Source organism: Aspergillus flavus, chromosome 5, assembly GCF_009017415.1.
Source record: "Aspergillus flavus chromosome 5, complete sequence".
Taxonomy (NCBI): Eukaryota; Fungi; Ascomycota; class Eurotiomycetes; order Eurotiales; family Aspergillaceae; genus Aspergillus; species Aspergillus flavus.
The window spans coordinates 3,585,113-3,603,100 of NC_092408.1; the positions used below are offsets into that span (position 1 = coordinate 3,585,113).

Sequence of the window (17,988 nt, forward strand, 5' to 3'; positions counted from 1 at the left end):
AGACAGTGCTTGAGAATTTGGCATGGCACCTTGGATAGAAAAACAGATCGCCGTATGACAAAAGTGGCGAGAGGTGCATCACGAAAGACCGTGCGATGCTGGCATTTCATCACTATAATCGGCCGGCTTGAGGCATTGGAACCCTGATCGGGAGCAGGTAGATGAAAGTTCTTCAAGCAACAATCTTTCGAGGTAGTGGATCGAACCACTAGTTCCAACTCCGGGCTGGTTACGTCGCAAGGCAACTTGAAAGGGTTAGAAGCGGGGAAGAATATTTGGGTCAATTGAACGTTTCTCCAGAATATTAACTTACATCCTGTACTAAGAGTGAGAGCGGGGACCCCGTGATTGGACAATGAGTATTGGTCGAAATTCCCCGCACTGCCGGCTCATTTGTCTTACCTTTCGGTTAAATGTGGGAAAAGAAGAAAAGGAGAAGGAAAGGTTAATTCCAAGAACAATATAATAAGGGAATAAAAGGCAGACTGGTTGAATATAAGTTGTTTGGATATAACATGATTTCGAACGAACAATTAACAATCACAGAGTCATTGAATTTGTTTTGCCAAGTAGAATGGATGCCATGAGCCGGTCGGTTAATATATGGTTACTATTGCTTGATTTTCATACAAAATTTACTTTGTAGTAAATGCTCCTCAGGGTTCCCGAATGAGAGGTCCAGAGCTACTATTTCCGTAGACGGTTAGCTAACTACCCGATCCGGACTAGACCCGCAGATGACTTCAGCACAGCTCAAGTTGTTGTCTCTAATTTGTTGCCGCAGGTACAAACATCAGTTCTCTCCTGGTTCTTTTATGCATGAGTGGATCAAATATGCTTTTTGAGGATCTCTTAGTATTTGTATGAAACGTATAGTATTGCACATCTTTTCTTGACCTCTCGGTGACTTCAAACGGGTCTCATGAATGGCGAATTCAACACCCGCTCCGAACCAGCGGGTAGCTCCCCATTCATCTCCCGGCCATGTTCATAATGCCGTGACGGCTTTGCAAGGTGCCACCACTGCCTTTCGCACAAGCGCTTCTAGAAGCAGTTCACCTGCAGTCGCACACAGAACCGGAGGAGCCGCTGATGTCAACAGACATGATCTCGGCCCGGGTCCCCATCCCGATGTTGAAGCCGAAGAGCCACCCGAAGTTGGTTCCGTAAAGGACAAGATTGGGAGGTATACTGCCCATTCTCACAATGCTCTCGAGAGCGTTCGCAAGAGCCCGGCAACTTTTAGACCGGAGTCTCCGCAGCAGATCGCCGCCCGGTTTGCTGCGGAACATCTCCCTGTACATAGGAAAAATGCAGCAACAACCACAGGTAGGGACGTGATACGAGGCACAAATGGACCCCGGCCAAAGAACTACAATAGTGTACAAGATGTGAAAGCGTCCAGTCCAAGTTCAATCGAGAGCGCCGCAACTAATATTAACTCGATCGGGCGACGCTCACGCTGTGATGAAGCTGGGCCGACTCGAGATTTATCTATCCGTCGAAAGCCAACCACACAACCACCTAATACATCTCTAGCCTCTACGCAACAGGTAGTGGAAAAGCCCCGTCCAGTACCCCCAGCACCTCGAAAATCTCGACCAGTCACAGGCGGTCCAGGGTCAGCCGAACCAGCCACCAGAAGCGGGCAGCCCAGAGAACTAAAGGGCTCCCTCGAGCCACTAAACTCTTGCTCCATCGGCCTCTCCAATGATTTATCTACCTCATCGAATGAGAAAGCTCCTGAATTGCCCCCACGACCTGGCGGATCACCCACGGCTAACGGTGGTCTAAGTAATCACCGAGCCATTCTGGCGAAGAATGATGGCCCGAGACGACCATTAAGCCCGAGTGCTTCGTCGATCTACGACCGACGACGTAATAACAGTACTCCTAGTCTGCTCGATGATTCGGCTAGTTTGAGTGAAGGCGCCCTTTCAGATGCTATCGTCGCATCATCCTTGGCATCCTCCCGAGCACCACCTACAAGGAAGGGCCCGCCACCTCCCCCTCCGCAACGTCAAGCAAGGTCTCGTTCAATATTACGTCTTCACAACAACGGGAGAGAGCTTTCCCAATCACGAAGCCCATCCAGCCCTTTGCGACATACACTGCGTAACCCGGCCAAGTCCGACGATGAAGATGACAGTCACCACCGACACAGAAAGCATGTCATACGGAAACACCCACATAAACATCATGAAGGCGATCGGAAGAGATGGCGGAGTGAGCTTACGGAAAAGGAGCGAAAACGCTACGAGGGCGTATGGGCGGCCAATAAGGGGCTTCTCGTTCCTACAAGAGAAGAAGTGGACATGCAATGTTCCGGGCATGATCCATTGCGAGACATATGGCCTTCAGATGCCTCGGAGATGGTAGTGAATATTGTGGTACGAGACATCTGGTCTCGAAGTCGCCTCCATTCCTTCGTGCTGGAACAGATCTGGGATCTAGTTGATACACAAAAAATTGGGCTCCTAACAAGAGAGGAGTTCGTTGTTGGGATGTGGTTGATTGATCAGCAACTGAAGGGGCACAAACTGCCTGTGAAAGTTCCGGACAGTGTCTGGGCCAGCGTGAAGCGTGTGCCGGGGATTAGTTTACGCGACATTGACTTCCATTCCTGACGTGGCAGTGGGCTCCATTCCATATCATTTGTAAAGGACGATCCAGATATGGAGGACAGTAATTCTATTTTGAAAACAGGACTACCTACCTAGTTAGAGTAAGAACCTAAATCGCACTAGTCGGATCGGACATTACTAGTTGCCCGTAGGGTAGTATCAACGTGACCCGCCTTGGATGGATTTGATAGGTATCTTCAGCTGACCAGAATGTGCATATCACGGTGAATACTCGGAGGTAGTCGGGCTCCAGTGTATCCTTGCGTACGGACGGGGGTCGCCAAATGGTTCCCGCCCGGATATCTCCATTCTGGACCGGAATGCATCCGGGAATGGCGTGTCGTGTATGTACAGTAAAACTGTATATAAACGACTCCGATATAGGGAATATACCCGGTATAAGCAATCTACCAGGCTGTCTCCTATCGTTTCCCATACAAATGTGCAGAAAATCTCGATACAGGGAACATTCAGTAAACTGCTCAGTCTCCCATACAAAATTCCTATAGCGAGGTATAGTGGGTCTAACCAACCAATTAGAGAATTTACTAAAAACATGTAAAGTCACGTGTAAATTTCTCGGGTTAGTACTTTAGTCAAGAACTAGTAGGTATAGTACCTGACAACTTGGAACAACGAAAATAGATATATACAAGAATTCTTTTACTCTACCTTTCTCTGAGCCCTTATACAAAAGAAATCTGCTAAGAATACTATATAATACGACATTATTTTACTCTATCTAGATTTAAGAAGGATTTATATAGTGATTTTAATATAAGCAATACCTCGATATAAGCAATTTAGGCAGTCAGCTCAAACCCTTGCTTATATCTGGGTTTTACTGTACCTACTCCATACCTTAAGTTGGCTCGGGCCTTCATTCGATTAGAGTTCACCAAAGGCGTGTCGATCGATTAGCCCTCCTTTGCCCCGAGATCTCCGAGTCCAAGGCTTAAGCTAACCATTCTGACGCCCTGTTATCAAATCGATCTATCGAACTCCCTGGGTCCCTTGGCTATGCGTCCACTCACCCATTTTACCTCACCTAGTCATTCTTGTATGAGAAGGGGGCGATGTGAACTGATCATTCGCAGAGACGGTGAATGAGGGAATAATCGCGATTAACTTCGGGTGGAAACGTGGCAAGCCACTGGTATGTATACTAATGGGTTCCTGGTGTCAGTCAGTAATGTGACCGCTGTATTGACATGACAATGTATGGATCACGTGATAAATGCGCTCAGTCCTTGGCCCCGTCGCCAAAAGCGGTTTAACGCAGACAAAGAAAGCAAAAGAAGTGGAAGCTAACCCGATCGAGAGGGTTAGCAGAGAACCCGTGACGAGCGCGAGAGAGAAAGCAAAAGCAAAAGCAGATACTACAAAAGTTCTTTTTCTTGTTTTCAGATCTCAACTTTAAGATTTGGACCAATGCATCGCATTTTTTGACTACCTCATTCGAGGAAGCTTCATTGATTCAGGGGAACCCAGAGGAACATGCTTTTTGACTAATCGCGAATCGTCCGCCACATTTACGCTTTCTTGGGGGCAAAGCAAATCCCGAAGTGTGAGTGATCGGGATTTGAATCGTTGGCTATGGATGATTAAGCCCCAGAACTACACCCCAGTTCTCGACGCTGTACGGCGTATATCAGACCACCTCTTCGGGTATCGAAATAAACACTTTCTTAGTGATCCCCGTTGCCGTATGCTTCCCCTAGTAATGATGCGCAATTCGAGTCTCTACTAGTCGTCAATGTCGGAAACACTCGCGGTGAAAGTCTTGAAGTCCCCTGTGTATCGATCGTTGCGGCTGCATGACACAACTGAACGGCAAAGCCGGTTCGTTTCTAGACTACCACGACTACTATATTATTATATTCCTCCATTGCTCAAGCAATCGCCATGGTTCTGGAGAACTTCCAGAAATTCCATGACAACGGAACCACCACAGTTACACAGTCCAAGGTCGCAAGGCCCACCGTGGTGCGAAAGAAATTTGCGAAACCACCAGTCAAAGTAGCATGTCTCTCTTGGTACGTTATTCTTCTGCTTTATGGTTCTGGCCACCCCGGGAGGACAACGCCCGGTTTTTGGGATCTGGACTACGATCATGCACCGTGTGAGACAAAGTCCCTGTCTTACTACAAGGTGCCTTGTCCCCTATTGTATCGGACCTGGGCTAACGCATGCTCTTCAAACAGTCGTGCTTCAAGGACGCGCTGTGATGGACAAGACCCTTGTTCCAATGTAGGTCCTTTGTGTCTCATTATCTCCAGTTATTATCGTGTTTCTTCTTATCTTCCCTTGTCTTTACTTTCTTTCCTTTTCTTTTCCCTTCCTTTCCCCTTTGCTTTCCTTTTCTCGTTTCTGCCTTCTTCATATCTTTTTTTTTCTTTTCTCTTGTTGAATGGTGTCTGTTCCCTGTCTCTCAATATCTATCCCACTCTACCATACACTATCCCCGCAAAGCACATTAAAGATGCGTTTGCTGAGACAATTACTTCTATGAAAGTGTCTCGGTAAAAGAAGGAAATGCTCCTATCTGCCTAGTAAACGAGGCGGTCCAAGGAAGAAGAAAAGGGCATCCATCTCCCCTGAAGGAACTGTTCCACAAGATGATGCACACAATTCGACCATTCACCCGGCGACATCCGGCTTCGATGAGTGTACGTGATGATGCGTAAATCCTAGAAATAGAAGCAACCAATACTCACTCTGGTACAGCGACGGGCATGTTTGGTCAGATCGATGGGCTGTCGGTACCAGGAGCCGGGCTGAGAAGCTTGGATTTCCCTTCTGATGTTCAGTCAATGTTCGCTGACCTCTTTATCCCTCACGATGCTGGTCATCCACCCGCACAAATGGAGCCAACGCCTTCGCCGTCTAACATATCAACTCAATCCTTGGTAAGGACGTACGGCTCTGAACACGACATGTGGGTTTTACATTGCCTCAACCTGACTACTGGTCCCTTCTAATGTCTGAGTCAGACTCAACGCCTATTACGATTTTATTCATCATTATTTCCCTATCCTTCCCCCCAGGGCAGCTCCGGCCATTCCAGACAGGCCATTGGATGCGGTTGGCTCCTATTCCGAATCTCCGACAGAAGAACCTCTTCTATTATACAGACCACGGTCCCCTCTTAGCCTTGCTTTATCTGCAGTCTTGGCCCTCATACCCCATCCAAATGACTTGGAGCCTTCGTCTCCTGCCTCTGTTATCCGACGTAGGACATACGCACACACGTTCTCCCAATTGGCCAATTCTAGCATCGAAGCAGATTGTGAGCTCCATGCCTCTTCTACCGATCCCTCACTAGCGCTTTCAAGTGAACGCCCTCTCATCAACAGAGAAAGCTTCCATCCGCATGCACCCGTGGAACTCGAATCTATCCTTGCGCTATTGGTTCTCTCCGTGTACGAATACACTCAGCGAGGAAATCTGCTTAAAATGCGGTACCGTGCGGGTCAAGCATTGGCGATCGCACTGGACATGTCTCTGCATTCTTTAGGAGAAGAGTATGATGAATTTGCGGAAGCTCGTAGAAGAGCTTGGTGGATGACGGTATGCCTGGTTTGAATGGAAATGTGTCTAATTCGCTAACCTTGATTTTACCGTAGTATTACTGCGTTCTCCAAGGGTCGATTGTCAGCACAACTGTAAGGTGTTCCCAGCATTATACCTTCTCTTTCATCCCTCCCCCGCCCCCAACTTCTATCATGGTTTGGTCGTTAACGAGTTTAACTAGCCGCTAGCTATTGTTGCAAACGATCCTCAGTTTGTAACACCTTATCCGCGCTTTGCCGCTGATCCAGATGTAAGTTTCCCCAGCGCCCTTCCACCAATAAGAGCTTCTGTGCGGAACTCAGCTCAAGAGGCAATCTCTAACATTATCTACAGGGTTGGGCTGTTCTGATGCAAGCTCAGCAAGTGCTGGTTTCAGCAACTCAGTTCGTAATTGACCTGAACAAATGTATCTCAACAAGGACCAATATGCCTTACATTTACGAACGGATGCAGCAGCTCGACACATGGGCGAGCTCAGCCTTGGCACAATCTAACTTACTTCCTATTGTTCCTCCGTCCATGAACTGTGGCGATGGCATGGAATTTACGACAGCTCAAAGTATACGCTCAATCTCACGGATCAAGTTGTCCAGGTAGGTATTTGTACGACAGTCGCATACCAACATATCGCTGATCTTATTCTAGCGCACAGATCAAAACCCACCGCTTTAGAGCATTCTCAGACATCCCTATTTTCATTAAGAAACATTGTGACCTAACAGCAGCTAATTCCAACAACTCAGCAGCATGTAATTCTGCCAAGGATTCCAGAATGCAGAATGGAATTACCGACATTCGATGCTCGTGTGGAGGTTTGGAACCATTTCAACAGTCGTCAAGCGAGTACACCCCTTCTACCGCTTCATCTACGTCCTCAGATTATCAGTCGATCTCCCAATACTCGTTCACCAGTGGATTCCCCTTCAGCATCCAACATTCCGCCAAAGTCTGCCTTAGGGCTGCTCTGCTGATCTCACGCATGTTCCCAAGTCTACCCATACCACAACCGATTATAAACGAGCCAAAGAGCCCGCAGGGGATGACGTTACAACCGCCGAACCAGCTTCCTCGAACTATGCCATCATTTGCCTGCTGTTTGATGCAAGGCAGCTACGCTATGCTAATGATATTCTACAAAGCGCGCGTAGAAAAGCAGCTGTCACCAGACTATGGAAACAAGACTACTCCTTCGGATCGATTGATAGAAGAACTCCGGCAAGGACTAGAGCGAATCATTGCTACCGTAACCAACTATGCAGCTGCTTTTGAGGCGTTAGACGGCATGAGAGGTAGGTCTCTTCCTATACATACTCCATGCATATCTTGAGCGTGGCAAACTAATCATCAACCTAGATGAAATCGAAGGTGCATATCAAACGGCGTTCCCTCAATTATGACTTTTACCCTGACATCTATATCCGATTGTCTTTTGTTTCCTTTTAACTTTCGAATTCGCTCTCATACCCATTTTACCGTTCTTTTGCTTCATCTCGGTGGGGCGCGAAGGTTTGATATCTGGTACTTCGGAATATTGGGATGGATGGATAAAGCGGCCATAACATAAACAAAAAGCGAACCTCTTATAACATTCATATACGGCGTTATATATCTTTGGGCTACGAGGCAAGGGGTTTACCTGTACCATTTTTTAATGACGATAACTACGAACAATCATCTCCTTTTAGATAATCTACCAATAGCGCCTATTTACTATTCATGTCTGCAAATGCATCAGGTTCATAGAATGTTTCGCGTCTATCATGTCCCCAACATTTTAATCAATATCTGTGCAGCAGAAGCAAAGTATTCTATTTAAGATCCACCGTAACATAAAAATGTGCTCTAATTTTTTTTTGGCAACTCTCCACCCAAAGAAGTGTACAGAAGCGTACAAAAGGAAAGGTTCCTAAGGTGTGCAATAGCAAACTACACCAGGCTGAGAGCAGGATTTAGTAGATGTCAGTGAAGGGTTGATGCAGAGGGTATGTGTCAAGTGCGGAACTGCGGCTAGAGTTTTGAGCGGATTCCTTCTAATCGGAACTTTACATCCTTTAGAACCTTGCTGGTCGGTTTCCAGTCGTCAAACTGTCGTAACAGTTCCATTGTTTCTTCATAAAGCTCGCGTCGAACGTACTCTTCTTCGAGGAGGCCGCGCATGGCAAACGGAAGGATGTAAGGGTTCACTGACGAAGCAGGGGGGCTTCGCTTGATGTTAAGCGTCGCATCCTGGACATTCGACGTTTCCAGAGCGAATTCAATAGCCAACCTAAAACAACATTAACCCCGGCGAACTCTAACTGGAGCAAAAGTAACATACCGATACACGGCCTCGTCGTCATAGAGACGCGAGTGACCTTCGCCACTATACAGACTACCTGCTAAAGGTGAACTCAATTCGCGGATAAGGCCATGGTCTGGAAGTCCGAGATTTCGAAGTTTAAGAGCAAACCCGACCAAATGTGATAAGCTGCGAGACACATCAGCAGCGGCTCCAGAAACAAGCATAAGAACTTGAAATAGGAACAACATACAAGCTTGGAGCATGTACTCTACCGTCAACAAATACTGCTCGGTAGACATACGGATGAGCCACCGGTGAAAACAGTGATGACTGCCGTTGAAAATTAGCATTAGCCGTTTCGCAAAAGCTGCTGATGAACCCGGGAAGCACACACCTCTAGAGAAACGAGTTGGTCATCAATACTCCCTATATAGGAAATCCGTACACCGAAATTGAGAGACGTTTTGAGCGCTGCCTCATAATCCTTTGAAACTTGACTGTGAGGCAATGCAAATTCAAAAAGTTCACCAGCAGAGCCACTAATCCACCGTGATCGATAGTCGGAGAAAGGCCCCATGTTAACACCGGCCATGGCACATACACCGACCCGTGCAGCGTTAAGGCACCCAAAAGATATTAACTTCGCAACCAACATTATTGCAACAGGAACACCCTGACTGTGGCATGCAATCAGTATGAAGTCTGCCCGCCTTATCTTTTCCATCCAATTGAGCAGTAGTTTCCACAATAAATCAACTCGTTCAGCGATGCGACCTTCTCCTTCTAACGCTATCTTTTCAATATCGCACGTATACGCATGATCATCTGCCCAGGTTTGAAGAGCATCTGCAGCCATATTTGAAAATCGGATAGATGTACCCGTCGGCTGACCAAGGACAGTCCGAATTAACGGGGCGGGGAAGTATCCGTGTATTCCTATAGCCAATGCTCTTTTGATGGGCGGTGGGTCCTTTATCATGTAAACATGTCTATTGTCTGGCTCCTTGTTGTAGTGTAAGAATCGCCCAATCGTCTGGAACAGACTAGGCTTCTCTTGCAAAGCGAAAGTGTCTCTGAAGCGCGGGAGAACCTGGTTAGGTAAGATCTTCTGTAGATGCTTTGAAGCAGTTGCTTCGGACGTATTCACTGCAGGAGAAGCGGAGCTGGATTCTAGCCCAGAAACAATCTGCTCAGGGAGAGCAGAACTGCTCTTGGGAGATTTTATCTTAAGAGTTCCCTTCTTCGAGAGCTCTGCTTTTTGCTCCGGCTCGGATTCGGGATCATCCTTGGGTTTCTTTATTATGGAATCCTGGGTAGTAGAGGCTTCAACGGACTGGACTTCCTGGGACTTCACCTGCGAAGTGTCTTGTGAAGTCTCTCTGAACCAGAAAGACCAGCCTGACGGTTTAGCAGTTTTAGTAGGCACATCTGCTGAACTAGGCGCACCTGCTGAACTGTCTGCGGTGGGCTCGTCTACATTTTCATTTGATGTAGGTGGTATATCAGCAGGGGGATTTGATTCATCTGTTGCTGGCGGGTTCTCACGGTGGGGTTCTTCTAAGCCCTTCGAGGATGAGGAGCCGTACCACATCTGGAGCCAGGATCGCTTTTGTACTGTGTCGTCAATCTCCGCCGTTACTGGAGGTTTTGTTTCGTCTGCTTGATCTTGATTGGCAGGTGCAATGTCCTCCTCTTTTGAAGTCTGATTTTCCGCAGTTTGGTCCACTGGGGCTGGGGCTGAATCTTCCCGGGGGTTATCAGGGGGGGGTTCAGTCCTGGAAGGGGCCCAAACCCATGAAAACCACCCACTCGGTTGCGATGGCGTTTGTTCCTGACTTGCTTCTACCTCCCCAGACCCTGCATTCGTCTCAGTCGTAACATCCGATTGATCCTTATCAATGGTTTGTCCCGTGCCGGCGCCTTCGTCATTTGACGACTCCTTATTTGTTGACTCGGTTGCTGAAGCAGTAGGGTTGGGCTGGGCTTCTATTGCTGGTGAAGACGCAGTGCCATCGGATGCGATATTGATTCGGGTTGTAGTGGCGTTAGCAGGAAGAGAGCGAGTCGAAGCGCCAACTTTTCTAGTAAGTTGCAGAGAAGGATTTCGAGGGTGTTTAGGAGAGGCAAGCTGCGATACTGGCGAGGAAGTGAGGCTTGAAGCTACGTTTTGGGCAACCGAGATGCTCTCACGGGCAACCTCGGTAACTGGGGCCGCTTTAGATGATTTGGAAACGGGCCAGGCTCCTGGGTGCCAGTTCTATGAGAACAACCCTTAATCAGCTACCAGAGAATACAGACACAAAGACTAGTAGAATAATGCACTTTGTAATAAAATTGTACGAAATTCTTTTTAAACTTACTCCACTACCCCTCTGTTTCAGTGAACCCGAGCGTCCTCTGTCTTTCGACGGCAATGTCGTCCCATCGTTTGACGATTGTGAGTCCGCAACTGACGGAATGGACTTTACTCTCTTGCGAGAACCCGTGGGCGCCATGAAAGTAGAATATAAAACATTACCATACCAGGAACTGAGTAGAAACTGTTGAGCAAATTTGGAGGACAGGGGCCTCCAGAACTACAGGAGTTGAAGATAAGCCATGGGGTGGTGGTGCCTGCTGATGATCTGCGTCGAGTCAAAGCCACGGGGGGAAGAGAGTAATTTAGTCGGCCCAATAGAGGTGATATCACGTCACATGGAATTCCGATCCCTTGACCGCCTTTGGTGCCTGGGGTACTTGGCTATGTGGCTAGTGATTAGCCACCGCCACAGTTGACAGAAAAGAGGGAGGAAAAAAAATTACTCTACGGGCGGTGTGGAGTCGAGATCCAGGCGGCCCATAACTTTTTTCTTTGCAGCCCGTGCTGGTCTTTTATATCAATACCACTTTACCAGGTCACCATCATTCTGTCAATTCGGGTCTCTTTGTCGAGCCTACCTCGACTACCCATCCTTGGAAATGGCGATCCAGAAGAAGGTACGCTACAGAATTTTACAAAAATGATAGAAGGTATAATCCATTTACTGACTGCGAGTAGCATGGTAAGGGTCGTTTGGATAAGTGGTATCGCCTTGCGAAGGAGAAGGGATACAGAGCTAGAGCTGCATTTAAGCTGATCCAGCTGAACAAGAAATATGGTTTCTTGGAGAAGAGCAAGGTCGTTCTCGATCTTTGTGCTGCGCCAGGCGTAAGTATGGATGCATCTCTTGTACCAGCCCTTCTCTCTAACAATATATAGTCATGGTGTCAAGTGGCCGCGGAATGTATGCCTGCTCAAAGTATCATTATCGGTGTCGATCTCGCCCCCATCAAGCCCATTCCACGAGTTATCACTTTTCAGAGCGATATCACGACCGAGAAGTGTCGCACAACTATCAGACAACACCTGAAACATTGGAAGGCGGATACAGTACTTCACGATGGTGCTCCAAACGTTGGTACAGCGTGGGTTCAGGACGCGTTCTCGCAAGCAGAGCTGGTCTTGCAATCGATGAAATTGGCTACTGAATTCCTGGTTGAGGGCGGTACCTTTGTCACCAAGGTCTTCCGGTCTAAGGATTACAATGCGTTGTTGTGGGTTTTCAAGCAACTTTTCACATCGGTGGAAGCCACAAAACCCCCCTCGTCTCGAAATGTCTCCGCCGAAATTTTCGTTGTCTGCCGTGGCTTTAAGGCACCGAAGCGCCTGGACCCTAAGTTCCTTGATCCGAAGCACGTATTCGCAGAACTGGCTGATCCAACCCCAAATAACGAAGCTCGTGTTTTTGACCCTGAGAAGAAGAAGCGCAAGAGGGATGGTTATGAGGAAGGCGATTGGACGCAATTCAAGGAGATACCCGTCACCGAATTCATTAATACAACCGACCCAATTGCTATTCTCGGCCAATACAACAAACTAAGCTTTCAACAGCCCCTCAATGGAGATATCGCATTGAGCACACTCAACCGGTTGGAAGAAACGACAGATGAAATTCGCAAATGCTGTGAAGATCTAAAAGTGCTGGGCAAGAAGGAATTCCGCAACTTACTACGATGGCGATTGAAAGTCCGTGAGAAGTTTGGTCTTGTCGTAAAGAAGGGAGGGCAGGCCAAAAAGGATGAGCCCGAGGAAGTGGCCGAAATTGCCCCAATGGATGAAGAGCTGGCCATTCAGGAGGAACTGCAGCGTCTTCGGGAGAAGGAAAGCTCCAAGGCGAAAAAGGAGAGACGAAAGGAGAATGAGAAGAAGCGCAAGGAGATTGTCCGCATGCAGATGCATATGACAACCCCCATGGATATTGGTATGGAGCAAATTGGTCCTCTTGGAGATGATGCACCGTTTTCACTTAAACGTGTCGAGAGAGAGGGTGCCAGGGATACGATCGCTGCTGGGAAAGAAGTAACGGTTGAGAGTGAAAGTGAAGACTCAGAATCCGATGTCGATGCCGAGAGTGATGACGAAGGCGATTTGCTGGAAAGGGAACTCGATTCACTATACGAGCAATACCAAGAGCGCAAAGAGGACAAGGATACGAAACTAAGAGCCAAGAAGGCCAGGAAGGATTTCGAAGCCGACGAGTGGGAGGGCTTTTCGGAGTCTGGTAACGAGGAGTCAGACAACGAAGACTCCGAATTTGGTGCAGCGAATGCGACGAGCGTAGCACCTCCGAAGAATGGAACTTTATCCAATAATGCCGCGTTGTTCTTTGACCAGGACATCTTCCAGGGCTTAGAGGATATTGATGACGTTGAGGATGAGGATGAAGATGAAGATAGTGTCATTGAGATGGACGAGGACGACAATGACTACACGGAAAGCAAGAATTCTGTTGCAAAGAAGCAGAAGGCCAAGGATGCGAAGGCAGTCACGCAAATGGTCTTGGACTCTTCGGATGAAGAACCTGAGGAACTCGATGAGCCTCGGAAGGAGAATGGTCAACTTGGTGAGTGTTACTATATCAGAGTATACGGTTACGTCTGCTGTTGCTAACTAGAAACATAGACATTGATATTATCACCGCGGAAGCGATGGCCCTGGCTCAGCAGATGGCTAGTGGTGAAAAGAAGTCGCATGACGTGGCTGATGATGGGTTCAATCGGTATGCTTTCCGAGATGTTGACGGTCTTCCGGAGTGGTTCCTCGACGATGAGACAAAGCATAGTAAACCAAATCGACCCATCACCAAGGCTGCAGCGGCTGCAATCAAGGAGAAGTTGCGTGCCATCAACGCTCGACCAATCAAGAAGGTCATGGAAGCCAAGGGTCGAAAGAAGTTCAAGGCTGCGCAAAAGCTGGAAAAACTACGCAAGAAGTCTGCATTGCTGGCTGATGATGAGGCACTCAGCGAACGTGACAAGTCACAGGCCATTTCGAAGCTGATGAGCAAGGCAACCAAGAAGAAGCCTAAGCAGCAGGTGAAGCTGGTCGTGGCCAAGGGCAACAACAGGGGCATTTCTGGTCGTCCACGCGGAGTGAAGGGCAAGTATAAAATTGTGGATTCTCGGATGAAGAAGGATGTCCGAGCTCAGAAGCGTCTTGCAAAGAAGAAGCAAAAGTAAAGGGAGTGAAGGTCATAGACGAATAGCATGCGTCGTGATCCGCCGGTGTAATTGAGCTGCAAAATTTGATACCCATTTGAGGGGTGTGTATGTATAGAAACCGCATATTACAGCATTTTTTATATATATTCATGTACAGAATTGTTGTGTCAGTGAAATCCGTATGCTATGTGCCTAGATACCATCTAAATAAAGTATACAGGGAAAAGCAACTACTACTAGTAGTACACGCCACAATCGCTATTCCTGCGAGGAGGGCGGCTTAGAGATCCGAGTCGACGGAAAGCGGGTGTGCCTAAGGTTAAAAAGACATGCGGCCCAGAGTGGCGGCGGAACCTTTATCGATCGCCGCTACTTTTTGGCTAAGGCTTTGCGCGGCTCTTTTCTTTGACATTTCCGCTCGGTCAACGGTCTTTTCCTTCTCTTTCTACCCTCATTTAACTCGTTTTGCATTTTCGCGCTGGCTATAACATTCTTTTAAATATTATTTTTCTGCTCTCTCCAGTACATATGCTGCCTCAAGTATTTTAACTGCTCCCCCACTTGTCCATATACCCTCACACATATTGGTTCTGTCCAGTACATCCCCGCCTGAGTTCGGCGCGTCCAGCTTTACTCGATGGGATTCTTTGACCACCTCCAGAAAGGAGGGGGCTTCTCTCTACAACCAAAAAAGCCTCAGATCCGTAAAGTTGTTCAAGCACGGCCTGCGCCTCCTTCAAGAGCGTCATCACTGACCCCGGGTACATCGTCGCGTGCCTCGCCCTCTGACAAGCCGAAGAAGACGCAAGGATCGGGGAGCAGGTCAGTCTCGAAAGATCCAGACCTTACATCTTCGAAACGGCGATTGAACGCTCCGTCACAGAATCGAAAGCGACAAACTCCAGAACAGCGACTTTCCAGTGATGATGATTCCAGTGACACAGATACGTCGTTCGAAGTTCGTAAGCGCGCGAGAACAGGCGACAGTGCGGAGCCAGATTTTGAGAGGCGGCTACGTTCTTTGAAGGCGTTCTCAGAAGGAGGAGTTAAGTCATTGCCGATAGTACATGCAGCCGACATCACATCTGTCCAAAAGGCGGGGTGTTTCAAACCAGCTTTTGGAGGCACGGGCCGGCCTACAGAAATATTCTTACAGTATCCGAGTGCTTCCCCGAAAGAAAGGTGCGATGTTATGCAAAAGTAGCACTGATGGTACTCGCGAGATTTGCTAACGAGTCTACTTCGTACAACAGATACAACCTTGTTGTACCCCGTGACAAAGACGATTTTAGACCTATTGACGATATTTTCCAAGTCATCGAAACTGTGTCCCAAAATTACATACCGGAGGACGAGGCGGACTATTTTGATAATGAGTCAACCGGGATTAAGAGAAGACTACGACGAGCGCTCGCCCACGCATCCGAAGCGGAGTTTCGAAACGTCGTAACGGATTATAACGATGCGATCGAACGATTAAGACGCGACGGCAGCATCGCACAAAAACTCGACTCGACTCATCGGTTGAATTTACCCCTCGTCGAGAGAATCTTAACCCAAATTTATTCGCGCACTGTGTCACCTCGGGTTGAATCACTCCGTCAATATGAAAACGGAACGGACAACGTTTACGGAGAATTACTACCTCGTTTCATCAGCACCATCTTCAAAGAGACAGGATTGAAGTCGGGTCAGGTTTTCGTCGATCTAGGATCTGGCGTGGGTAACGTTGTTTTGCAGGCGGCACTGGAGATTGGGTGTGAAAGCTGGGGCTGCGAAATGATGCAGAATGCGTGTGAACTTGCCGAACTCCAGCAGACCGAGTTCAGGGCTCGATGTCGCCTATGGGGAATTGCACCTGGGAAAACACATCTCGTTCGGGGGGATTTCCTCAAAGAACAAAGTATCATCGATGTCCTAAAGCGCGCAGATGTCATCCTGATTAACAACCAGGCTTTCACTCCACAACTCAATAACGAGTTGATCAACCACTTCCTGGACATGAAAGAGGGTTGCCAGATCGTGTCCCTCAAGTCATTTGTCCCTGCAGCCCATAAGATCCAGTCTCGGAATCTAAACTCGCCCATTAATCTTCTCAAGGTAAAGCAGAGGGAATATTGGTCCAACAGTGTCAGCTGGACCGACGTTGGTGGCACTTACTTCATCGCTACCAAAGACAGCTCTAGGTTGAGAGCTTTTGCAGAGAGCATGGGTTGAGATGCCCGCCTCTGCACTACGCGGTTACCGAGACTACCAACAAACTGGTTTTGGGTAACCTTCCACCTTCTTACTTTTGGTACGTTTTGTTTATCCTGGGTTTATAAATCTACATACAATCCCCTGTGGGCCTCTCTTCGGTGTATTATTTTCCTATTCTTACCTTTCTCTTTCTTGTCTATTTTTCTTTTCTTTTCTTTTCTTTTCTTTTTTTTTTTGGAAATAGCTACTTGTCTTGAAGATATGATACCACTGTTCTTGTATAAATGTTGGCATGGTTTCTTCATTTCTTTGGGATGACTGTTTCGGCTCTTCACTTGTTGTGCCCAGGGACCTCCTCTGTCCTCTCCTGAGATGTTCTGGGGTTTCATGGCACGTCGTACAAGGTATTACATTGCTTGAATTGCGCCACTGGGAGTCAGTGAATAAGTGGGTATCATGCAAATATGGTATAGATAAGTTTGATATAGATCGGAGTGCTCTAGAAACAACAAGAATTGTTTCCGCTGTCTCAAATCCTGTAAAAATCATGAAAATCGCGAGGCTTTGTTCATCGCCTCCGCTTCTTTGCCCATCCTTGCCATCCAACGGTCGACTAACTCCTGGTTTTCCTTCTGTAGCCGGTTGGACCGCTCCTCGGCCATATTGAGCTGCAGGTTTAGTGATGCAAGCTCGTCTTGGAAATCCTGATAATAGCTTAGTCAATAGATCCGGTCGGGTACAGAGAAAAGTGTCGTACATCTAGCAATTTAGCCTTTCCCTTCAACTCCTCGTCCCTATCCTTCAATCGCAGTTGCAACTGAGCAGCTTCTTTCTCTAGCACACCAATGCGGCGTGAGTCCTGTGAGCTTCGCTTTCGCAGTTTCTCCAATTCGGCTGTTGTGCGAGTAAGCCGATCCTGTAGCTCTGATCGGGACCGTTGCGCCTCAGATAGATCTGTGCGCGCTGCAGCTAAGGCATCCTGGAGAGAAAGCTCCGATGACACCACAGCTTGTTTCTTGTGGTCTGGCACTAGCGATTGGGGAATTTCATTATGGCTTTCTGTCGGGGTAGAGCTTTGGGCACTCTTGACAGCTGTTGCTATACGGCCGGTCCGATCGGCAAGTTGGGTATCTGTAGCAATGGATGATTTGTCAGTGAGAAAGAGGAACCACATCGGAATATTACGCTCCAGACACAGCTGTCTCTTGAAGGCGTACAGGCATTTAGGATAGCAACATTGGCTTTTTCTCGTCGATCGCGAGCCGCCAGAGCGGCGGAGTACTCCTCTCTCCAGTGGGCCATTGATAATCACGATAAGCGATGTCGACTGAAGCAGCTTTAGATCACGGATACATTGTGAGACGAGTTGGTCACACAGCAAATTAGGAACACATTACAGTTGTTACTAGTGGCCGGAGGTGTATGGAAGGCCTTGTGGAGGATTTTCGAAGTGCTATGTAAAGGAAGATACGCACAATTTCTTGCACAGATAACGGTAAACCGTTGGTGATATGATCGGATGCTGCAGCAACACGTGCACACCGCCTGCTCCACCGCCCCAGCGTCATGCATCATCGAAACCAACCGCCTCCTATTAGCTTCGGCTCGTTACCGTCCAACTTAAGGCTAGTACTACGAACTACTACTCCGGTCCTCTCACTCACTCACCCACCCTCCCCCAGCTACTTCACAACCATTTGCTAAGACAAAGCGAACTTACAACACCTACCAGATCTCCTCGATCTCATTCTCCATAGAGAGCCACTCACACCTTCATTTGCATTTGCGCCG

General features: G+C 47.8%; 6 protein-coding genes across 6 annotated transcripts; 4 read left to right on the forward strand and 2 right to left on the reverse strand.

The window, feature by feature from the left end:
* The first annotated feature begins 308 nt into the window (after nt 1-308).
* F9C07_2285312 (increased rDNA silencing protein 4) lies at nt 309-3,129 on the forward strand. The gene has a single exon (XM_041286553.2). The coding sequence runs from the start codon at nt 927-929 to the stop codon at nt 2,625-2,627; it is 1,701 nt and encodes a 566-aa protein (XP_041148164.1). The 5' UTR covers nt 309-926; the 3' UTR covers nt 2,628-3,129.
* Nucleotides 3,130-4,529: 1,400 nt separating this feature from the next.
* Nucleotides 4,530-7,594, forward strand: F9C07_2071146 (C6 zinc finger domain protein; the record flags this gene model as incomplete). Its single annotated transcript, XM_071508765.1, has 10 exons — nt 4,530-4,660; nt 4,829-4,874; nt 5,140-5,293; nt 5,352-5,562; nt 5,618-6,194; nt 6,251-6,289; nt 6,379-6,447; nt 6,531-6,790; nt 6,843-7,486; nt 7,551-7,594. The coding sequence occupies 10 exons, from the start codon at nt 4,530-4,532 to the stop codon at nt 7,592-7,594; spliced, it is 2,175 nt and encodes a 724-aa protein (XP_071364600.1).
* Nucleotides 7,595-7,864: 270 nt separating this feature from the next.
* F9C07_1703629 (uncharacterized protein) lies at nt 7,865-11,358 on the reverse strand. Its single transcript, XM_041293307.2, has 5 exons — nt 10,839-11,358; nt 8,873-10,735; nt 8,729-8,808; nt 8,515-8,664; nt 7,865-8,463 (listed from the first exon to the last, which is right to left on the reverse strand). Exons 1-5 carry the CDS (start codon nt 10,971-10,973, stop codon nt 8,205-8,207), a joined length of 2,487 nt encoding a protein of 828 aa, XP_041148166.1. The 5' UTR covers nt 10,974-11,358; the 3' UTR covers nt 7,865-8,204.
* Nucleotides 11,359-11,436: 78 nt separating this feature from the next.
* F9C07_8998 (putative AdoMet-dependent rRNA methyltransferase spb1) lies at nt 11,437-14,016 on the forward strand (the record flags this gene model as incomplete). Its single annotated transcript, XM_041286554.1, has 4 exons — nt 11,437-11,454; nt 11,516-11,665; nt 11,717-13,400; nt 13,460-14,016. The coding sequence occupies 4 exons, from the start codon at nt 11,437-11,439 to the stop codon at nt 14,014-14,016; spliced, it is 2,409 nt and encodes an 802-aa protein (XP_041148167.1).
* Nucleotides 14,017-14,635: 619 nt separating this feature from the next.
* Nucleotides 14,636-16,215, forward strand: F9C07_8999 (S-adenosyl-L-methionine-dependent methyltransferase; the record flags this gene model as incomplete). Its single annotated transcript, XM_041293293.1, has 2 exons — nt 14,636-15,180; nt 15,252-16,215. The coding sequence occupies 2 exons, from the start codon at nt 14,636-14,638 to the stop codon at nt 16,213-16,215; spliced, it is 1,509 nt and encodes a 502-aa protein (XP_041148168.1).
* A 112-nt stretch (nt 16,216-16,327) lies between these two features.
* F9C07_2165501 (autophagy-related protein 16) lies at nt 16,328-17,758 on the reverse strand. Its single transcript, XM_071509324.1, has 2 exons — nt 16,955-17,758; nt 16,328-16,901 (listed from the first exon to the last, which is right to left on the reverse strand). Exons 1-2 carry the CDS (start codon nt 17,369-17,371, stop codon nt 16,743-16,745), a joined length of 576 nt encoding a protein of 191 aa, XP_071364601.1. The 5' UTR covers nt 17,372-17,758; the 3' UTR covers nt 16,328-16,742.
* Nucleotides 17,759-17,988: the final 230 nt, after the last annotated feature.